This window comes from Mus caroli, unplaced genomic scaffold (genome assembly GCF_978045245.1).
Source record: "Mus caroli unplaced genomic scaffold, Mus_caroli_1 scaffold_18, whole genome shotgun sequence".
Classification (NCBI taxonomy): Eukaryota; Metazoa; Chordata; class Mammalia; order Rodentia; family Muridae; genus Mus; species Mus caroli.
In genome coordinates this window covers 40903172-40924461 of record NW_028227273.1, presented here as the reverse complement: position 1 = coordinate 40924461, position 21290 = coordinate 40903172, and the positions used below count along the sequence as shown (strand labels likewise).

The following is a 21290-nucleotide window of genomic DNA, read 5'->3' as shown; positions in this document are numbered from 1 at the left end:
TTTTTTTTTAGCAAGCTAGTAAGACTAAGATAATGGACTCATGTTCTGAAATATCTTTTAAATTTACTCATGTTTTAAGCTTCTTTCCACCATAGGCAAGGCGATGTTGAGAATTAGTTTACTTAGTGAAACTTGCTGGTTAATAATTTTTTAGTTTGGCACAGCTTGACATCACGAGTCCTGAAAGGTGAATAGGAGCCATGTAGATCAGTCTCATGTGGCTGCTTTGAGTAACTTAATAGGGGCTGCACTCATCCAGGCACAGGCTGTTTTGAGCAAAAAGACTGAACGTGACAGCTTTTGGGGATTTTTCTTTTTGAATCGTAAGCGTGGCTACACTCTAGTTTTGTTTTTTGTTTTTCCTATTTTAAACTCTATCAGACTAGAGAGAAAGAATACCAATCAGCAAGAACACGGGAACACTACTCCAAAGCTAGGAGCTTGCATATAGTGGAGAGTCAGGTGGTCTTAGAATGGGAGGAGCAGTATGCTTTCCTCTATGAATTTGCCTAAACAGCCTGGAGTCTGCAAGCACTGGAAGTAGTGGAGGCTCAGAGACTAGCGATCACTACACCGTGAAAGTTACTTCCTCATTGGGCCGATGCCAAGGTTTGTTTCTTGTAGCCTCAACTCTGTTGATTAAGGCTCTAGCTGATCCCACTGACTGCAGAGCCTTCGAGGTCGATTGCTAAAGGTTGGGTACTTTTGGCATAGTAGAATTTGAGCCTCTGTGCTTGCCAGAAATATGTCCCTCCTTCCTCTATATGCACTTTTGTACTCACTGAACACTGGGCAGTCCAGCTTTCAAATTACAGACAACTAGAGCTTGAAGGTAAGAGCACAGCTTATCTGAAATATTTGGCCTAACTTGTTGGTGTATGTTCTTTTTATTTTTATTTTATTGGATATTTTATTTATTTACATTTCAAATGTTATCCTCTTTCCCAGTTTCCCCTCCGGAACCCCTGTATCTCATCCTCCCTGACCCTGCTTCTATGAAGGTGCCCACTCACCTATTTACCCACTCCTGCCTCCCTGCCCTGGCATTCCTCTACAACGAGACATCGAGCTTTCCCAGGACCAAGGGCCTCTCCTCTCATTGATGTCTGACAAGGCCATCCTCTGCTACCTATGTGACTGGAGCCATGGGCCTGCTCCATACGTACTCTTTGTTTGGTGGTTTAGTCCTTGGGAGCTCTAAGGGAGGGGGGTCATGTTGGTTCATACTGTTGCTCTTCCTATGGGTTACAGACCCCTTCAGCTCCTCAGTCCTTTCTCTAACTTCTCCATTGGGGACCCCGTGCTCAGTCCAATGGTTGGCTGCAAGGATCTGATTCTATACTTGCCAGGCTTTGGTAGAGCCTCTCCGGAGACAGCTATATAAGGCTCCTGTCAGCAAACACTTGTTGGCACCCACAATAATGTCTGGGTTTGGTGTCTGTATATGGGATGGATCCCCACGTGGGGCAGTCTCTGGATGGCCTTTCCTTCAGTCTCTGCTCCACACGTTGTCTCTGCATGTTCTTAGTATTCAGTCATACAAGTGCTAATGTGTAAGTAGAGTAACACAAGTCAGAAAGATCCTAAGTCCCAAGAAACCTAAGGGAAAAAAAAAGCATGTGAAGCTAACACTGGCTGTGTTCAACTTAGAAATTCATGCAGACACCTCTCCAAGATACCAACTCTTTATGTACCCTAAACTTCCTCCCCGCAAAGCCTCCACTCTTGTAAGCCAACTAGATTTCTCTGACTGTGACTATTTCTTTACCACCCCTGACTCTCCTTTTGTCAAAGTTTCTGACTACCATTCAAGCTAGGCCTGTAAAAGGGATTGGACCAGGTCTCCTGCTTAGGGACGTTACTTATATAAGCAAGTAGCCATCAAACCATGGCATACATTCTGTAAAGTTCACGTGCAAAGTTAGATCCCCTTGACGCTGAAGGTGGAGGATTGCTATAATTTCAAAGCCTATCTGGAGGACAGTGTGAGGACCTGTCTCAGAAAACAAAATGAAAGGTTAACTCTTTCAGCTGCTTGTTGGGTCCCTCACAGCGCAGTCATGATAGATCCCTTTTTGTGAGCACTCCATAGCCTCAGTAATAGTGTCAGGCCCTGGGACCTCCCCTTGAGCTGGATCTCTCTTTGGGCCTGTTGCTGAAACTTCTCCTCCTCAGACTCCTCTCCATTTCCATCCCTGTAATTCTTTCAGACAGAAACAATTATGGGTCAGAGTTGTGACTGTGGGATGGCAACCCCACACATGTCTACTGGAGGTTGGCTTCACAACTTCCCTCTCCCCACTTCTGGTCACCTCATCAAAAGTCCCTCCCTATGAGTCCTGGGAGTCTCTTACATCCCAGGTCTCTGGTACATTCTGAGGGGTCCTCCCAACCTCCTACTTCCTGAGGTTGCCTGTTTCCATTCTTTCTGCTGTCCCTCAGGGCTTCTGTCCTTTTCTCTCACCCAATATTAGATCAGGTTCCCCTCTACTCCCCCACTACCCTGCCATCCCCATCTACATTACCTCCCAAGTCCCTACCTCCTCCGTCCCCACTTGTGATTGGTTTCTTCTCTCTCCCAAGTGGGACTGAGGCACTCTCACTTGGGCACTTCAGCTTGTTGAGCCTTCTGAATTCTGTGGACTGTATCTTGTGTATTCTCTATGGGCTTCCTTCCTTCCTTCCTCCCTCCCTCCCTCCCTCCCTCCCTCCCTCCCTCCCTCCCTCCCTCTCTCTCTCTCTCTCTCTCTCTCTCTCTCTCTCTCTCTCTCTCTCTCTCTCTTTGCCAATATTCACTTATTAGTGAGTGCATACCGTGCCTGTCCTTTTGGGTCTGAGTTACCTCACTCAGGATGATATTTTCTAGTTCCATCCATTTGCCTGCAAGTGTCAGGATGTTCTCACTCTTAATAGCTGAGTAGTATTCCATTGTGTAAATGAACCACATTTTCTGTATCCATTCTTCTGTTGTGGGACATCTAGGTTGTTTCCAGCTTCTGGCTATCACAACCCCTGTTGTTGAGTTGGGGAGGCTGAAAGAAGCTGAGGAGAAGGGCGATTCTATAAGAGGACCAGTGGCTTTGGTTAATCTGGACCCCCCAAGATCTTTCAAACACTGGACCACCAAACAGACAGCATACACCAGCTGATATGAGGCCCCTAACACACATACAGTAGAGGACTTCCAGAGGACTTCCAGGTCTTCGTTCATTCAGAGATGAAGTACTTAACCCTCAAGAGACTGGAGGTCCCAGGGAGTTTAGAGGTGGGGTGGGGGGTGAGGGCATCCATGTGGAGATGAGGTGGGGTGGGGAGGAGGTGTGAGATGTGGAACAGTCAGAGGGTGGATGGGGAGAGGCAGGGAAAGGAATATGGAGTAGAAAAAATGAATTACAAATAAAGTTAAAAAGAAAAAAGCTTCCTACACTATAGGAAAAAAGGAAGGAAGAGAGAGAGAGAGAGAGAGAGAGAGAGAGAGAGAGAGAGAGAGAGAGAGAGAGAGAGAGAGAACGAACTAGAGGTTGTTTCAAAAAGGAGACCACAGGGACCTGGACTCACAGGAAGAAAAGGAGCCTGCCTAGGAAAGTCTGTGTGTCTATCTGTCCTATTCTGAAAATAGCAGTGACCATAGCTGAGGCAACCTATAAGCAGAAGCCAGAGGAAGAGCGTTTTTCTCTCTCATAGCCTACATGCTGTGGGCCATCAGATGCCATGCGTATTTCCACCTGTGTGCTTTTTGACCTTGCATGAGGTTATCAGAGGCAAAGTGTCATCACTCTAAGCATTGGATGTACCCAACCTGCCAGGCACTGGTGGTGCTCAGCAGCACAGTTAGCTGCAGTCAGTTCTTCCCCTGTGAACACTGCTACTGCTTGGCAGCAGAAGTGAGGTTCATGCTACACTTTAACTACAGTTCTGGGGACAATTGCAAACTTGAGAATCTGATTTGAGCTGAGTCTATGGTTTTTGTGTCCCTGTAAGATCAAACATTCAGAAACCTCTACCCCCCAACATTGTCAAGCTGGGAATGGTGCACACCAGACAAACCTTTACTACAGCATACAAACCTTTATATGTCAGCCCCCACCCTACTTATGTTACGTACTTCGATGGCCTCACCCAGTCCCTCATCTCTACCTGTATATCACACAAAGTCTATTACAGAGCTGGTCTCAGTAAATTGACAATTTTCAGTCTTTACCTCCAGGCTATAACTCTAAACCTACTTAAATCCAGCTAGGAAGATTTGGTCAAGTAACAAAGGAACACTAAGACAAATAATTAATTTCCTTTATTGACCAATGTTCAATAAAACAGCTGGTTTCTGAGCTTGAAGAGATCATCCTAGTCTGCTCAGTTTCAAAAAAAAAATTTCCACAAAAGTCCCAGATCAAGGTGTCAGCCAGTATGGTTTCTCCAGGCTTCCTCTCCTTGCAGAGTTGGGGGGCATCTTTTACTATGTCCACACATGTTGGTTCCTCTGTACATACCCTGGTTTTCCTCTGAGGGTCTCAATATCTTCTAAGAAAACAGCCAATATGATAGAATTGGAGTCTCATCTCAACTTAAGCACATGTTTAGGACCCTGTCTCAAAGTATCACATTGTAAGGAATGGAGATTAGATCTCAACATGTGAATGTGAAGGCACACACAATTCAATCTGTCATATCCAATAATGCTTTTGCAATATTAGTTTATGCTAATAGTTTCTGTTGCTTATAAATTGAGACGTTTAAAATGACACAAGATGTGGTGGTACATGTCTGTAATCACACCATTTCGGAGGCATGGGCATGGGCAGGGGCAGGGGCAGGGGCAGGGGCAGAGGCTCAGAGGCTCAGAGGCTCAGAGGGTCAGAGGCTCAGAGGCTCAGAGGTGCAGAGGTGCAGAGGTGCAGAGGCTCAGTGGCAGAGAAAGGCAGAGGCAGAGAGAGACAGAGGCAGAGAGAGAGGCAGAGGCAGAGAGAGACAGAGGCAGAGGCAGAGAGGCAGAGGTTAGCCCTTTTCAGAGATGGTTTTCAGTGAAATAGCTCTCTCTTATTGGGGGTAATAAGGGGAGTAGATAGGGGTTTTCAGAGTGATGGTCCATTACTAATCATGTCCAGGGAATGCTCATTTATATGCAGAAGAATATCTGCTCTTGGTCATATCCTTATAGGGAAAGAGGGGGGAGTTTAATCTGTAATTTGGCCATTAGGTTACATTACTACCTCAAGGATGGCAGAGGTGGGACTCATAAGGCTTATGTGCACAGGGCATGCAGGCACAGAGCAAAGAGGAAAACAGTCCTACTCCTGCAGGTTTCAGGATGAGATTTTTGAGAACTGGACACATCAACTTTACTTTTGCTCTCCAGGTAGCATGGATTTCCAGACCCACAGGTTTCATGCTTTGAAACAGTCTTACTGTAGCCTAGACTGTCCTCAAACTTACAGACTTTCTGCTAGCTTCCCTCATGTTGCTTGCCATCATACCCTGCTGATCACTTTAACTGTTGGTCAGAAGTCTGAGCAGATTACAGCCACTGGGTAAAATGAAGGTACCAATTTGCACTCCTAGAGGCTCAGAGAAAGCACCCCTCTTCAATTCATCTGCTGGACATCAGCTTTCAGTTCCGTTGTGCAGGTGAAGGACAGAGGTTGCTACCTCTGATTTACCCTCAGCTTCTAAAGGCCTTGACATCTATTTCCGTTTGTCTCTGAGCTGGTAGTGGAAACTACATCATCAGTAAACTTTGAGGACTTCCACACCCACCACCAAAGTTCCACTGGAGTTCAGAATGAGAATATCTTTGGGAACTGTTATATTGGATACCAAAATTTACATTTGAAATGGACAAAAATTCATTAAGTAATAACAATTCCTGTGTAATTCCTGAATATGGACTTATTACAGGAGCATCCTAAATTTCATTGCACACCTACAACTTATAATGAGGCAATTTTTAAAGAAGTATGATGAGATTAGTAGATAGATACTAGCTGAGGTCATGATCAAGCCACCGATTTAGTGCTTTGTAAGCCTTCTGATATTTAGAGGCATGATTATTACTTATGCTAAAGTTGTGATGTGAATTTAAAAGGAAGAAAAATTTAGGGAAGGACCTAACATAAAAAGTATGTTGGAAGTGTCAGTGCTCCAAACCAAGCAATGTAGCTTACACTTGTCACTTGAGAACCAAGGAGACTGAAGCAGAAACATTGTGAGCTATGGGTCATCTTGGGATATGTAGAGAGACCCTACCCACTCTCACCCTTGAAAGAAAAGAAAGGAAGTGGAGATGGCAGTACTCTTATCGGCCTCGGTTGAAGTTGTTTATATCACATCTCAGAGTTTTATGAGAAGTCTACCCTCTCTGCCATACTACAACTATAACTGCTGCTCATAACTGAAATACTTTCAAGAAGAATTAGGTTATCATTTTCTAAAAGCACTGTTTCCATTCTAGAGAACTCAGCTTTCTCTGGGAAGCTGTCACTCTGAGAGCTGGTCTGGCCAGCCTGGGCACAGTTTTCCTTTCTTTCACTCACTAGACTGGCTGAGCTATTTTCCTTTACTCAATTTCCAACAATTGTTTACTGTTAAACTTTCCACAAAGACCTTTTTCTCCTAATGTTCTGTGGCTTGAGTCAAGTAAAAATTAAAAAAAATTATAATAAATATAATAAAGGTACTCAGTATAGCACTGACAGTCACTGAGCAGCAGTAGTAGATGTCTTCTGAAACTTCAATAGTCACTTACTCTCCTACCCTCCTATTTGTGTATTTACAAGTTTCTAGGTACAGCTAACAGTGCAAAAATGTGCACTTTGAAAAAGACAAAGTAGACTGTAAGCACATAAGGAGATATTCACCATTAGTCATGAAGGAAAAGTAAACAAATATATTGGGATAGATAGTTAAGGGAGATACATGTCAGTGAAATTAGAGAGGACTATACACAGCTGGTGGTCCTCTTAAATAATACAGCCACTGTAGAACAGTGCTATGACAACTTCTCAAAAATGTGAGTATACTATCTCGCACATCTGCATTGAGTTATGAATCCAAAAATATGAACGTAGGAGCTTAGATATTTGTGCGTTGTGTTTATAGCACAATAGTTGAAAGGAGGCACACCAAGTGCTCATGGACAGGGAAAAGGATAAACAAACCACACTACAAGCAGGCATGCAGTAAAAGTCAGCATTAATTGGGAAGAAAATCTGATGGCATGCCACAATACAGCTGATCCTTAAGAGCATTCAACTACGTAAAACAAACCATTCACAAAAGGACAAAGAGAATTTGCTTCTCTAAAGTATTTAGAGTTTAAGGAGATAAAAAGGAAAATAATGGTAACCAGGCTCCAAAGAACAGAGGTTTAGCACTAATGGGCTCCTAGTTTCCATCTAGGAAAGGAAAAAGTTTTCAGGAGTTGGAAGAAGGTGATGTACATTCAACAGCGGGAATATTACTAATGCCACTGAGCCATCCACTTATGATAGTTAATAGCAACTTTCATATTGTGTGTACTTTATCACAGCACTATAAAAAATCCATTCTGAAATTTTTCTCACAGGGACTGGACCTTCCTTCCTGAGACATCATGGCCTTGACCCCAGAACTGAGCAGACAAACCAAACTGAAAGAGGTAGCAGGGATCCCACTGCAGGCTCCAACTGTGGACAACTGGAGGCAGATTCAGACCTTCGAGGCCAAGCCAGACGACCTCCTCATTTGTACTTACCCTAAATCAGGTAACCTGGTAAAATAATAACCCCAGCCTCATTCTCTGAGCTATGGGAATCCTACAAAGAAAAGCTGGCCACATTTGTTCCATGATGGGTGCCACCTCAAATGTGTTAGCCCTGGGATTTTTGAAGCTTAGTCTCCTCTACCATTCATTTTTCTTGGGAAGAAGTGAGCTTTGTCTCTACTCTTCCACCTTTCACAGAGATCCAAAGTCTTCTTTCCATAGCTAACAGGATCCTGGTTAGAGTGGAAGGTAAAGCCAACATCTGCATCCACACCCCTTCATTAGTATGCTTGAAGAATAATAGGTTTCTGACTCTTAATCTTTACGGTCTCCCCAGGGACAACATGGATTCAAGAAATCGTGGACATGATTGAGCAGAATGGGGATGTAGAGAAGTGCCGGCGAACCATCATTCAACACCGACACCCTTTTATTGAGTGGGCACGGCCACCCCAACCATCAGGTAAAAGACTCCGACTCCATATATGTTCCTCTCCTGTCTTATCTCTGTCCTTGTCTCTTCATCTTCTCTTTTTCTTTCTTATCCCTCTGTCTCCCTCCCTTCCCTTCTTCATTGTTATTTTGAACAGCATCTCTTTACATAGCTCTGGCTGTACTGGAATTCACGATATTATGCTGGCCTTGAGCTCATAGAGATCCTCCTGCTTCTGCCTCCTGAGTGTTGGGTTAAATGCATGAGTAATTCTTCCTAGATTCATCTCTTTTCTTTTCTCTATTTCCACCAAATGTGAGTCAGCAAGGAAGATAAATGCATATGGAGGTAAAATTCTGCCTCGTTTTATTAGTATAACTTTGCTGTGGTCATGTGTAACTGTAGAACAGAAGAAGGTATAGAACTCTATTCATTAGCAGTTCACACCCCTTTGCTCTCAGTACTCTACCCTTTTATAACCAAGTACTTTCTGGACAGTGTCTGATGATTCAAAACACATACACACACACACACACACACACACACACACACATACATGCACACACAGACACACATAAACACACAGGCACACACACATACACACACGAACACACATGCACACACAGATACACATAAACACACATAAACACACACACACAAGTGGAGGCAATTACTTGCTCAGTTGAATGTTTTTCACATAAAGTTAACCTGATGATTTTTCTTTTCATACATGGAGGAAAGTTCACAAGGACAACCAGAAGACAGAAATCAGGACCAGGGACCGATTTTAAGTCATCACATCATGGAGTGATGTTAACAGAAACTTTGAACCCTTGCAAATGCTGCTGTGAGAAAGCAGAACCCTTCTAGTGTTGACTATGACACTCTTGGAACAGCCACTGTCAGGCTTTGATAAATTCATTCAAATGTTTCAAGACAGAAAGCTCTTGATCAGATATACTAAGAAACTTGTAATGCAGGCAAGGGGATGTCTTCATGTCAGGAAATCCTTTCTTCATGTCCGTGCATTTAGAAATTCATACATAAGTTCTTGGTGGGGACTTGCTATTCTCTTTCCAAAGAAAAGTGCTACTTCAAGGATCATGGACTGAGAAGCAGTGCTATTTGGATTTTCTTAATAACACACACACTTCTTTAACCCTCTAACTTATCTTTTGCAAAGTGATGAAGTAAATTCACTCAAAGCTTGCATCCAGCACTTCAGCTATGTAAGCCTCAAACACAAAAGCAATACTTCTAAAATTCTTCTAAAGCTTCTCCCCACAAAAGAGCGAAAATAAGTGAATCCACATATCCATGATAGGTATTCTGAGAAAGCAGCACCTGGAGTGGATGTTCTCATGTCCTGTGCCTGAATTCTGTAACAGGTGTGGACAAAGCCAATGAGATGCCAGCTCCAAGAATATTAAGGACCCATCTTCCCACTCAGCTGCTGCCATCATCTTTCTGGACAAACAACTGTAAGGTAAGATAACAGCATTTCACATGGAGAATGGAGCAGGCAACCCAGAGAACCAGGTTTCCAAAGCCTGGGTGAGATTACCTTCCTCAGCACTAACTATTCTCTACTGCTGAGACCTAATACTTGGTAGTAAAGTCAAACACCAGGCTAGACTTAGTAGGGTGTTTCCCTCGATGCTTTCAAATATGATGTGAAGGCAGAGGCCAGACTGAGATGTTAGAGATCATCTGTTCTTCAGTGACACAGACAGGGTGTGGGGAGCAGGAACCATAGGGTGAAGGCTATAGGAGGACTTATGGAATGGAGCAAGAACAAGACTGAGCAGATGAAGTGCAAAGGACTGGTGATCAAAGGGTAAATTCTACTGTAGCCTCACAGGAGGCTTGGCCGCAGCCTCAGCAGCCTACAGGCTTGGTTCATTTTTTCTAGGATTATGTCATGTACCCTAGTGTCTTGTCTAGTATGTTCCTGACACATTAAGTATCCAGGACCATGGTAGGAGTGTACAAGGTAGAGTAACCCGGCAGTGGATGGAGCTGAGATCCCAGGATGGGGCAATCAATAGCCTGCTTTCTTCCTTCCTTCCTTCCTTCCTTCCTTCCTTCCTTCCTTCCTTCCTTCCTTCCTTCCTTCCTTCCTTCCTCCCTCCCTCCCTCCCTCCCTCCCTCCCTCCCTCCTTTCCTTCCTTTCTTTCTTTTTCATTTTTCTAGACAGGGTTTCTCTCTGTAGCCTTGGCTGTCCAGGCTGGTCTTGAACTCAGAAACCCATCTGCCTCAGCCTCCTGAGTGTTGGGATTAAAGGCGTGCACCACCACACCCGACTTTCAATAGCTTTTAAAAGGGTATTCTTTTTCTACGTTGGAAATAGAGAAAGAAAGACAAAAAAAGGACTGAAGAAATGATTCAGTGGTTAAGAGCATTGACTGTTCTTCTAGAGGACACAGGCTCAGATGCTAGCACCCACGTGGAGGCTCACAACTATCTGAAACTTCAGTTCTAAGGGATGTGATGCCCTCTGCTGTTTTTTGTAGATACTGAATGCACATTTGGCATGTTCATACAAGCAGGCAAAAACATCAATATACTTAAAATTATCACATAATTTAAAATTAAGGATTACTTAAAAAGGACTAAAGTATTTCGAGATAGCAGGAGTAAAGCTGTGACTCCCATGATCAAGTGACTTGTCTACTGTCAGTACAGCTGGGTAAGGAATGACAATTCTATTCCTGGCATTACTGAGACCAGCTATCGGGAAACTACTGAGAAACACCTCTTGATGTTGTCCAACTGAGATCAAAAAAGTTGAGAAAATTACTTAGTTACAGGAAATAAAATGGAAAATAATTAAGAAAAGCAGAATTAGCCTGGAGCTATGCAATGGTATTTGATGTCCTGGGAAAGTCAGCAAACAGCTTTACTGTTTGCAGGGGGACTGGAATAGAGCCCAAGCACAAGGAGTGAAGAGAACAAGCAGAGAGAGCAGAGGAACCATGGGTCAGCATCCTCCTTGTATGCATAGGTGGAGGAGCTGAGCTCTGTGGTAGAGAATAATCTTCAATGGCTATATTTTCAGATTTGAATGAGTTTTTAAAGTATATATAGCAAGCCAAAGAAAAAGAATACATAGCAAGCATCAGGCAGATGGAAGGATGGAGAGAGATAGACAGACAGATTAACAACAAATCAGGTCCTCATATCATGAAGCAGAAACTGACTGGGCAAGCTCTCTTGTGTCTGTCAGCTGGTAGTCCCAGCAGAGAGAGTGCCAAGCACAAAATAGCGTGCCCCTGGGTGATGCTTCCTGGTCAAGAAACAAATCACAGCAGGAAGATAATATTACAAAGGTAGAACTCACAAACATCTAGCAAAAACTACTGATGAATCTCTATTAGGATAGCCAGCCAGCTTACCCATCAAAAGTGCCAACATCAGCAAACCCTGTGTTCACAACATTTTCCAGAAACTGGGGAAGTTTATGCATCAGCTGGAGTTTCACACTGAGCTTTCTCTCTATGTCTGAGAGCAGATCTTCTAGCATCTCTTTCCCAATGGGCTAAACAAAGTACCACCTGTAGGAAATAGTTCACCTCCCAGATGTTCTCAGTAACATAAGGAGTTAATTTGGGCTATTTTGCTGTCCTTTTCCCTCCTAGTCAAAGAGTTAGTGGACTAGTCCCTTCCCAGATAAGGAATCTTAGAGAAAACGTAGAAAAAAATGCTTGGTGTTGAAGTGTGTGTGGTGTAACCCCACTGCCAGAGACGGCTTCTCAGGGAATTCAAACAACAGAATACAATTTACCAATATAGTGTACATTGTCGGTGGTACATGAGACCATGGGCAGCTTCTGGTTCATCTTATGTCATCTGTCAACGGTGTAAAGATTAATTCCCTCTTCTTTCCCTGTCCAGGACACTTCCAGCTCATAGTAGTCAGCATAAGATGACTCCAGTGCCAGAAACATGAGTATATCTAAGAGAAATGCATATGAATCGTATCAGAAGTCATCTCAGCTTAGACCCCCAGATTACCACTGTGATAACCATCATACATTACAACATACATAAGGGAAGAGACCTTCATAAAGTTGTCTGCTAAAGTACAGCCAGAGTTAGCTCCGCAAAACTTCTGACAAACCTGTTATAAGGAAAAATAAGAAAATGTTAATGCTGGATAAAAATAAATAATTGTATAAAAAATGATATGAAGAAATGAAGAAATAAGATGTGATTTTAAGTCAAATCATCAAGTAAAGAAATGGTGTTTTATAATTTCACACACATACATGTATTTATTATATATACATTATATGTACATGTTTAGAAATTTATATATGAAACACTGAAAATTTAAAAAGCAGAACTATCCTAACCCCCAGCCTATGTGCATCTGAAAAGAGAAATGTATGAACTTGGAAAGGGAGTGAATGAGGGCTGAGGAAATGTTGCCCGCCGCTTTTGTTCCCCCTGGTAAGAACACACTCAGGGCAACCGGAATCTTCTGCGGCACAAGCTTTATTGCTTACCCCATCAGGAGCCAGTGGAGAAGAGAGCCAGAGAGAGAGAGAGAGATGGCGGAGCCCCCTCCCTTTTATGGAGGACTGTCCTCCGCCTCGGACGTGTCACTCCCTGATTGGCTGCAGCCCATCAGCCAGAGTTGTCATCACGGGAAAGGCAGAGCACATGGGGTGGGAAACTACCCCAGCGCATGTGCAGATGGTTTGTTTACTACTTAGAACACAGGTGTCAGTGCCATCTTATAATGGCGAATGTGAGGACGGCTCCTTACATCTCCCCCTTTTCTTTTATTTAAGAGCAATAGGCCACCCATAATAATGAGAGTGGAGATAGAGGTCAAATCCCCAGTGTGTAAAATAGGGGCTTTACACAAAACCTCCTCCCAGGCTCATCACCCGAAGGGGTCTTGGTCTGCTCCCGTGTCGTTTTTCCTGGGGGAAGGACACTTGGACACTCAACCTTCTTGAAAGATGACATGTCTCCCTAGAATAGGCTCATAAATGCCACAGAGCCCTTCTACTGCAGTGCTTAGCCGTGCAACTCTCTCGGGCTGCTGAAGCACACTCACTCTATCCCGTGCAATGAGACTAGCCTCGTGGGGTGCAAGAGCTGAGTGGCCAGCGACCTATTGCTTAAGCATAGATAACCATATATCAGGGGAAGCACCATGTTCTAGTGCTGCAAGCGCCTGGGAAATAACCACCATGTCTCTCCTAATTTGGGCCTTAAGCTTACAGACCAATCAGAGAAGCAACACTAATCCACAGCAAAGAACAGCTCCAAATAATTCCACCCCCACCCATTCTTTAAAGAAGGAAAATGTTGAAAAGATAGTCCTTAGGTCAGGGACAGGTCCAAGTGCGTGGGGCAAGTCTCAATTTTCAAAGGGTCTGTTCAAATTTAGCCGTCCAATTCTGTATCTCCCAACGCTGCTCTCCCTTTGTTGTTATCGCACTGGACATCACCAAGACGAGGGACATCAGTATTCCCTTGGTCAGTCTGGATTTTTCGGGTGAGTCTTTCTGGTATCCAAAATGGGTTGTCTTCATTCTGTGGAAAAACACAAACAGCTCCCCTGGATCTTATCAAAATAGGATCCGGGCCTTTCCATTTGTTATTTAAAACATCTTTCCATTTAACCATCTCTTTGGGCCTATCTGGCTCTGAACAATGACGTTCAGCCGCTGTATCTTTGTTAATTGTCCAGTGGCTTCACCTGTTCGGGAGAGCGCCTTCCAGGCCTTAATAGCCGTGGAGGAAATTTGGGCATAAGCTCCCCAGTGATAATTTGTTTGATCAGCGGTATAAGCTCCCTGACCCGTTAACAGGTCAAAGGTCCAATCTCTCTGCTCTGGAGTCAAAGCGGCAGCATTTGCTCGGGCCTGCGTTTGTGCAGCCTCTTGCCATAGAGCTCTCCATTCCATATATTTGCCCGCACTGGGGAGAGCGGCTTTTGCAATCATTTGCCAAACGGCAGGAGTTAATGCCTCGCCAGCAAGCCTGCCTAACTGCACCAAGGTGAAATTAGCATTAGCTCCATATTTACGAACCAACTTAGCAAGCTCTTCAACCTGTAAATACTCTACTGGAGCGTGGACATGCCCACCCTCGGCTCCTTCAAAGACTGAAAATGCCTGTTGTATCTTCCTTTGTGCCTCTCTTGAAATGAATGAGTCCGCGCACTGCCTCTCTGCACAGGGCTGACGCACTACGCAGGGAGGGGGCTCGCATAGGGCGGAGGTGCACTATGACCTTGAGGCCAAGCAGCAAGCTGGCCTTTGCCAGCTGCTTTTGGCTTTTTTCTTGACCTATAAGCTCGCATTTCTCTCTCATAACGAGCTGCTCCCTCCTCCAAGTCTGTTTTCTCAGAAGGGCTAATTTTTTCATCTGATTTACAGCTACTAAGAACTGGCTCTTTAAACTCATCTCTTTTCTCCTCTTTCCTTCTAATCTCTCCCCAGGTATTTTTCCCTGACATTAACTTTTCTTTTTTCCTTTGTTTTTTCTCCTCTTTCCTTCTAATCTCTCCCCAGGTATTCTTCCCTGACATTAACTTTTCCTTGGGTTCAAGACCCGTGGAAAGGCCTGTATACTTATTTGGCGCGCCATGTTTCCTCTTTGCTCCTGCTCTCTCTCCCCGCTTTACTTCTGATAGACTGTCTTGAATTTTGTCCAGAATTCTCCACCCTGCCTTAACCACTTGTTGACATGTGAAAAGAAATAAAAGGGCTTTTAACACTAGAGAAAGTTCAAGACCAGACATACCTTGTAAAGCTGTAACGAACGCGCATCCGTTCCCCAGCTGAAGAGTTCTGAACCCACACCGGATCCTTCTCAACAGTCTGTTTTGTGGGAACACTTCATTACCACAGTTCCCCAGCTGAAGAGTTCTGAATCCACACCGGATCCTTCTCAACAGTCTGTTTTCCGGGAACACTTCATTAACCGCTCCTTCCCCGTGATGTAGTAGCTCGCGGGTTTCAGCACCATTTGTTGCCCGCCGCTTTTGTTCCCCCTGGTAAGAACACACTCAGGGCAACCGGAATCTTCTGCGGCACAAGCTTTATTGCTTACCCCATCAGGAGCCAGTGGAGAAGAGAGCCAGAGAGAGAGAGAGAGATGGCGGAGCCCCCTCCCTTTTATGGAGGACTGTCCTCCGCCTCGGACGTGTCACTCCCTGATTGGCTGCAGCCCATCAGCCAGAGTTGTCATCACGGGAAAGGCAGAGCACATGGGGTGGGAAACTACCCCAGCGCATGTGCAGATGGTTTGTTTACTACTTAGAACACAGGTGTCAGTGCCATCTTATAATGGCGAATGTGAGGACGGCTCATGTGATGTGGCTGAAATTCACATACATGAAAAGGAAAGAAGACATTCATAAAATGTCAGGCAATACTGAGGTGATAGACAACCCAAGGTACAAAGTTCAAGAATTCAAGTGAAAAAAAAATTAAGACAACACTTTAGAAAATTCTTTCCATTGGAGCACAGCAGCATGTTTACTTGGAGAAACCATTGGCTAGGTGTCAAGGTGACAAAGTCTCCCAGCAGGGCCCTTATTCAAAGGCACCTGGCATTTGTTTATTCTGTGTGAAAACACACAGATTCTACAGTGATCATTATGGAAGAAGGTTTATAGTCAAAGCAAGTGCTGCTCCACATCGAAACACCAGGTGGAGCTATTGCTTTCCCAGAAACCATGCAGAGGTTGTTGGAAGGCTCATTGAATTCTTAGTTAGGTAACAAGTCAGAGTTTCTAGAGGAACCTCTGATAACAGCCCCTGATAATAAAGGAGAAACCAAGAATTGAGATAACTGTTAATGAGTTAGGGCTGGGCTAGATGTAGCTTAATTGGCAACAATGCTCTAGGCTGATTCTTGCTGCCAGGGCAGGAGAGCTGAGCATCCCCCAAGAGGACTCAGCCAGAACAAAAACTCAGAACTTCTCATTTTTGTGACCCTTTAACCCACCTCTCTTGTTCTCCAAAGTTCCTTTATGTAGCTCGAAATGCTAAAGACTGCATGGTTTCCTACTACCATTTCTACAGGATGAGCCAGGTGCTCCCAGAGCCAGGCACCTGGGATGAGTATTTTGAAACCTTCATCAATGGAAAAGGTAAATAAATAAAAATGCTTTGTTCCCCCCTTCCCTTCTTCTGTGTTCTGCTCCAAAGAGGCTGAGCTGAGAGAGCTTCCTGTGACAGTTGATTCTCCAGAGTGTCCTGTGCTTATGTCAAAATGCTCTATTTGGGGGATTCCTGGCCTATAGACTTCCCTCAGCTTGTATGTGTCCCTGTTGTAATGGCATGCAAGTGATTGTGCATAATCAACACAATGCCACTTTAATTATCATATTAAGGGAAAACACCCAGACTGACATGAAAGAAAACAAAACCATACACACACACACACACACACACACACACACACACACACACACACATATCTTTTTTATTAGATATTTTCTGTATTTACATTTCAAATGTTATCACCTTTCCTAGTTTCCCCTCTGAAAATCCCCTATCCCCTTCCTCCTCCTCCTGCTCCCCAACCCACCCACTCCTTCTTCCTGGTCCTGGCATTCCCCTATACTGAGGCATAGAACCTTCACAGGATCAAGGGCTTCTCCTCCCATTGATGACAGACTAGGCCATCCTCTGTTACATACATATGTATCTTGAGCCATAAGTCCCACCATGTATTTTCTTTGAGTGGTGGTTTAGTCTCAGGGAGCTCTGGAGGTACTGGTTAGTTCATATTGTTTTTCCTCCTATGTGGCTGCAAATCCCTTCAGCTCCTTGGGTACTTTCTCTAGCGCCTTAATTGAGGATCCTGTGCTTGGTCCAATGGATGGCTGTGAACATCCACTTCTGTATGTGTCAGGCACTGACAAGCCTCTCAGGTCACAGCTTTATCAGGCTCCTGTCAGCAAGCTCTTGTTGGCATTCACAATAGTGTCTTGGCTTGGTGGTTGTTTATGGGATGGATCCCCAGGTGGGGCAGTCTCTGCTCTGAAATGAAAACTGTGCTTGTCTGTTACAGTAAGCTGGGGATCCTGGTTTGACCATGTGAAAGGATGGTGGGAAATTCGAGACAAATATCAGATTCTCTTCCTCTTCTATGAAGATATGAAGAGGGTAAGTAAATGTCTGCTTCTGGGTCAGGAACAGGGAAGCTGCTTTAGGAATGAGGTTCTGACAGTGATGTCTGGAAAAATGTGATAGTGTAAAATCTCTCTTCGAGTCCAACTCAACGTTATCCTCACTCACAGGACCCAAAGCATGAAATCCAGAAGGTGATGCAGTTTATGGGCAAGAATTTGGATGAGGATGTGGTGGATAAAATAGTCCAGGAGACATCATTTGAGAAAATGAAAGAGAATCCTATGACAAATCGTTCTACGGTACCCAAATCTATCCTGGACCAGTCCATTTCCCCTTTCATGAGAAAAGGTTTGTACGGCTTCTTTATCCCTAACTCTGAGACAGTCCCCCTAAAACTCACACATTATGATTCTAAGAAGGCTAGAGAGTTGTTCTTAGTGTACACGAGAATCTACAAAGCAAGTCTTACAGATAACTAAGACCAGAGCTATCCTTGGTGCCCACCTAGATGGGAACTCTGCCTGAGGTTAGGCTGATCAGAGCTGAGATCTTGAGACCAGGAAGGTACCACTCTAATATAAAGCTCTAAGTGTTGTTAGTATAGCTGGTATCCACATGCATACTTTCTGTCTTCCACCTCTGTGCCTTTTTACTATTCCATAGCTGCTGCATCTGTTTCAGCATCTGTGCATAGTTTGACTATGAACAATGACTCATGACAATTTCATGACTTTCAACATGTGTTACTGAGACCCAGCCTCTTAATGCTTCCTAGATTTTGAAATAATTCTTATTGGTCCAGATGGTCCAGTTTTAAGTGGAAAATGTTATATTTTAAAATTATTACATTAAATAATTATTAAATCAATACTTTTCCACATAGATCCTTACTAAACCCCATTGTGCAAGAAGCTAAACACGGAATGAAGCCCCTCTCTCTGCCTCATTAGCATACATATTCTTTTCCACAGCAGTGCTACCAGGGCTGGGGTTTACACAGTCCTCCAGAATATCTTCTCTTTGCTCTTCAGCACATGAGTTAATTCATTTCATTGCCCTTGAAGTATTCCAACTAACCCAGACCCTGAAATGAATCAAACACTTCTACCACTTTTCTCTCTTAATCTCTGGTGAGGATTTGACAAGTAGCCATTTTCCCAGCCTATCCATGTCCAGCATTCTCTGCATACACTTGTGTTTTACTCTTTGCTTGCTTGCTTTGGCCCATAAAAACACAAATACAGATACTGTCTTAGTCAGGGTTTCTATTCCTGCACAAACATCATGACCAAGAAGCAAGTTGGGGAGGAAAGGGTTTATTCAGCTTACACTTCCATGCTGCTGTTCATCACCAAAGGAAGCCAGGACTGGAACTCAAGCAGGTCAGGAAGCAGGAGCTGATGCAGAGGCCATGGAGGGATGTTCTTTATTGGCTTGCCTCTCCTGGCTTGCTCAGCCTGCTCTCTTATAGAACCCAAGACTACCAGCCCAGAGATGGCACCACCCACAAGGGGCCTTTCCCCCTTGATCACTAATTGAGAAAATGCCTTACAGTTGGATCTCATGGAGGCATTTCCTCAACTGAAGCTCCTTTCTCTGTGATAACTCCAGCTGTGTCAAGTTGACACAAAACTAGCCAGTACAGATATCATGACAGAAATCTGTTCAATATACCACAAACTGTGGTTACATTATACACTTTTGCTTACTTGGATATGAGCCATCTCTCTAGGGCAAGAAACATTCACAGATGTTCCATTCAGTATCTCTCTATCTAAAATTATTTTAATCAGTTCTTGTTGAAAAATACAGTCTCATTCAAATGATATAATCTACAGAAACAATTCATAGAAATAAACTTATCAGTTCCATAAATTTTATAAACAAATAAAGCTATGTGATCAACACCCTTAATCAAAGAAGCAAAGAATTCCTTTACCATGGGCAATATCTCTTCCTACAGAGAAAAAGGTTCTCATTTTCTCACTCTAGGTATGTTTGGCTTTTTCTCAGATGGCATATACTGGGAATATCACAGTATATGTTTTCTTATGTCCCAAATCTCTGGCCAGTATAACATCTTAAGATCTCCTGGTATGGCTATATGTCAATTATTCATTCATTTTTATGACTTTGACTATCCAGTATATGTATGTACCACAATAGAGCCAGGATTGTTGTTCACACTAAATTAATTGATGACTTGATTTAGAAGCTTGTGTCCCTTCACAAAAACAACTAGGGCCTCTTCTAAGACAGGAGAGGTAAGGTGATAAGGAATTGAGCTCCCGTCAGGATAGCTCCAGTGTGGCCACTCCACACTCTAGTAAGGGACACAAAGACTGTCAATCAGAGACTGATGCTCCTGTCTGGGCTTTGTCTTTTAGGAACTGTGGGTGATTGGAAAAAGCACTTTACTGTGGCCCAGAATGAGAGGTTTGATGAAATCTATAAGCAAAAGATGGGCAGAACCTCTCTGAACTTCTGCATGGAACTCTGATCAAGATGTGAAGACACCAAGAACAGCAGTCTGTCTGCAAGCCTCAATCCAGCCAAAGGAAGCCCTGAAAGCAAACTGTAAAGGCCAAGGATTGTGTCTCTGACTCTGTGATTACTAACATCACATTACAACTCATAAGAGCAGATCATGTCCAATGTATACTTTGTCCACTATTCAGTATAAATCAGTAAGACAGTTTAGTCAGCTAACCAATCAACCAATCAATCAAACAACTTTGAATAGTATAAATTTTATGTTGGCATTCTTCTAGAAGGTATAGCCTGGATTCTATCTCTGAAATAACTACCTGAAGGGCAAGCACACAAATAATAGAGATCGTCTAAATGAAAGTACATGAAATCCTAATAACTTTTCTGCTTAATCTATTTTTCCTGGTTACAATGGAAAGAATTAGTTTGGGGACAACTTGTTACAATATGTTCATGGGAACAGGTTCTACCTGGTAGGAGGAAAGTGAGGGAAGGACTCCAAGGAGATGTCAGAAATAAAATTGTTAGTAAAGGAAAGCCTAGTTCTGGGTTATAAAAGAAACAGAAGGAAGGCATGAGGGTGGCCTTTGGAAGCACAAATTGTACCCAGACAAAGGGAGAATGGAGGCTTGGTGCTCGGTTTGGAGCCCATTGAGTTGAGATCTCCTGTCATCTCTTCTAAGGAGAAGCTTGTTCTTTTGCCCACTTTAGCTGAGTCCATCTGTATTTGCTTGCCAGCATAGTTACCTCTACTTCCCACTAGTTCCATGTCTTAGGCATCCTCTCACTCCCAATACCTGGGCAGTGTGGAGCACACAGCATGTTGCATGAGTGAATGATGGCACAGAAGACAGAAAGGCAAGCATGTTTTAGGTCACAAATCCCCACCTTGAACCCTTTCACTTTAGTTGCAAACAGCAGCATTGCTAAGCTGAGAGCAGTAGGAGGAGCCTGTGTTGTGAGGAGGAATCCAGAGTATACAGAATGAGCTAGAATGCCATTTTCTTTCTATTCCTTAAGCCTACAAAGGCCATGTGATGAGGACATGGACACAGAATGTGTTACTGCCAGCAAGAGCATTAGAAGGTGTAGTAGAAGTTAGTGGGTGGAAACTAGGAAACTAGAACATGACCTGGAAGGGATTGAGTGCCCCAGGCCCTTGCTTTTCCTTCCCCTTGTTTGTTAGACATGAAAAATTCAATAAAACGAGGTGGGCAGTTTTGATCTGCCATTTACTCCTATCATGATAGTCTGTGCATCTCCCCACAGAATGTAAATTCCAAAACTAAGAGCTAAAATAAATCTTTCAAAATAAAGCTATAAAATGCTGGAAAACATCCTTAATTTTGTTGTACTTATAGACAATTGTTTGGTTACTGCTGAGAATTAACTGTATGTGCATAGGTAATTGACAACTTCTATCATCTAAAACACGTTTATATCCTAATTGGATTGCAAATTTTTGTTTGCTTCTATGTCTTTTTTTTTTACAATCTTTCCAGCAATTGTTTTACAAGACTCT

General features: G+C 43.5%; 1 protein-coding gene across 2 annotated transcripts; it reads left to right on the top strand.

Annotated features, from left to right (window-relative positions):
* The first annotated feature begins 228 nt into the window (after positions 1–228).
* Positions 229–21192, top strand: LOC110289129 (sulfotransferase 1C2). Of its 2 annotated transcripts, none has more exons than XM_085832780.1 (8): positions 229–609; positions 7562–7739; positions 8076–8201; positions 9560–9657; positions 16164–16290; positions 17217–17311; positions 17446–17626; positions 19666–21192. In XM_085832780.1, exons 2-8 carry the CDS (start codon positions 7589–7591, stop codon positions 19776–19778), a joined length of 891 nt encoding a protein of 296 aa, XP_085688906.1. In that variant the 5' UTR covers positions 229–609; positions 7562–7588; the 3' UTR covers positions 19779–21192. The 2 variants fall into 2 exon arrangements, with proteins under 2 accessions (XP_085688906.1, XP_085688905.1); XM_085832779.1 differs by lacking the exon at positions 229–609 and adding an exon at positions 616–832 and having other exon boundaries at positions 19666–21191.
* Positions 21193–21290: the final 98 nt, after the last annotated feature.

What these genes read in the sequence shown, in the direction of transcription:
- LOC110289129 (XM_085832780.1), top strand. Translation starts at nt 7,589, where the DNA reads ATGGCCTTGACCCCAGAACTGAGCAGACAAACCAAACTGAAAGAGGTA. An exon ending in AACCTTCATCAATGGAAAAG is followed by an intron (nt 16,291 to 17,216) that starts GTAAATAAATAA and finishes TGTCTGTTACAG; the next exon opens with TAAGCTGGGGATCCTGGTTT. An exon ending in TTCCCCTTTCATGAGAAAAG is followed by an intron (nt 17,627 to 19,665) that starts GTTTGTACGGCT and finishes TTTGTCTTTTAG; the next exon opens with GAACTGTGGGTGATTGGAAA.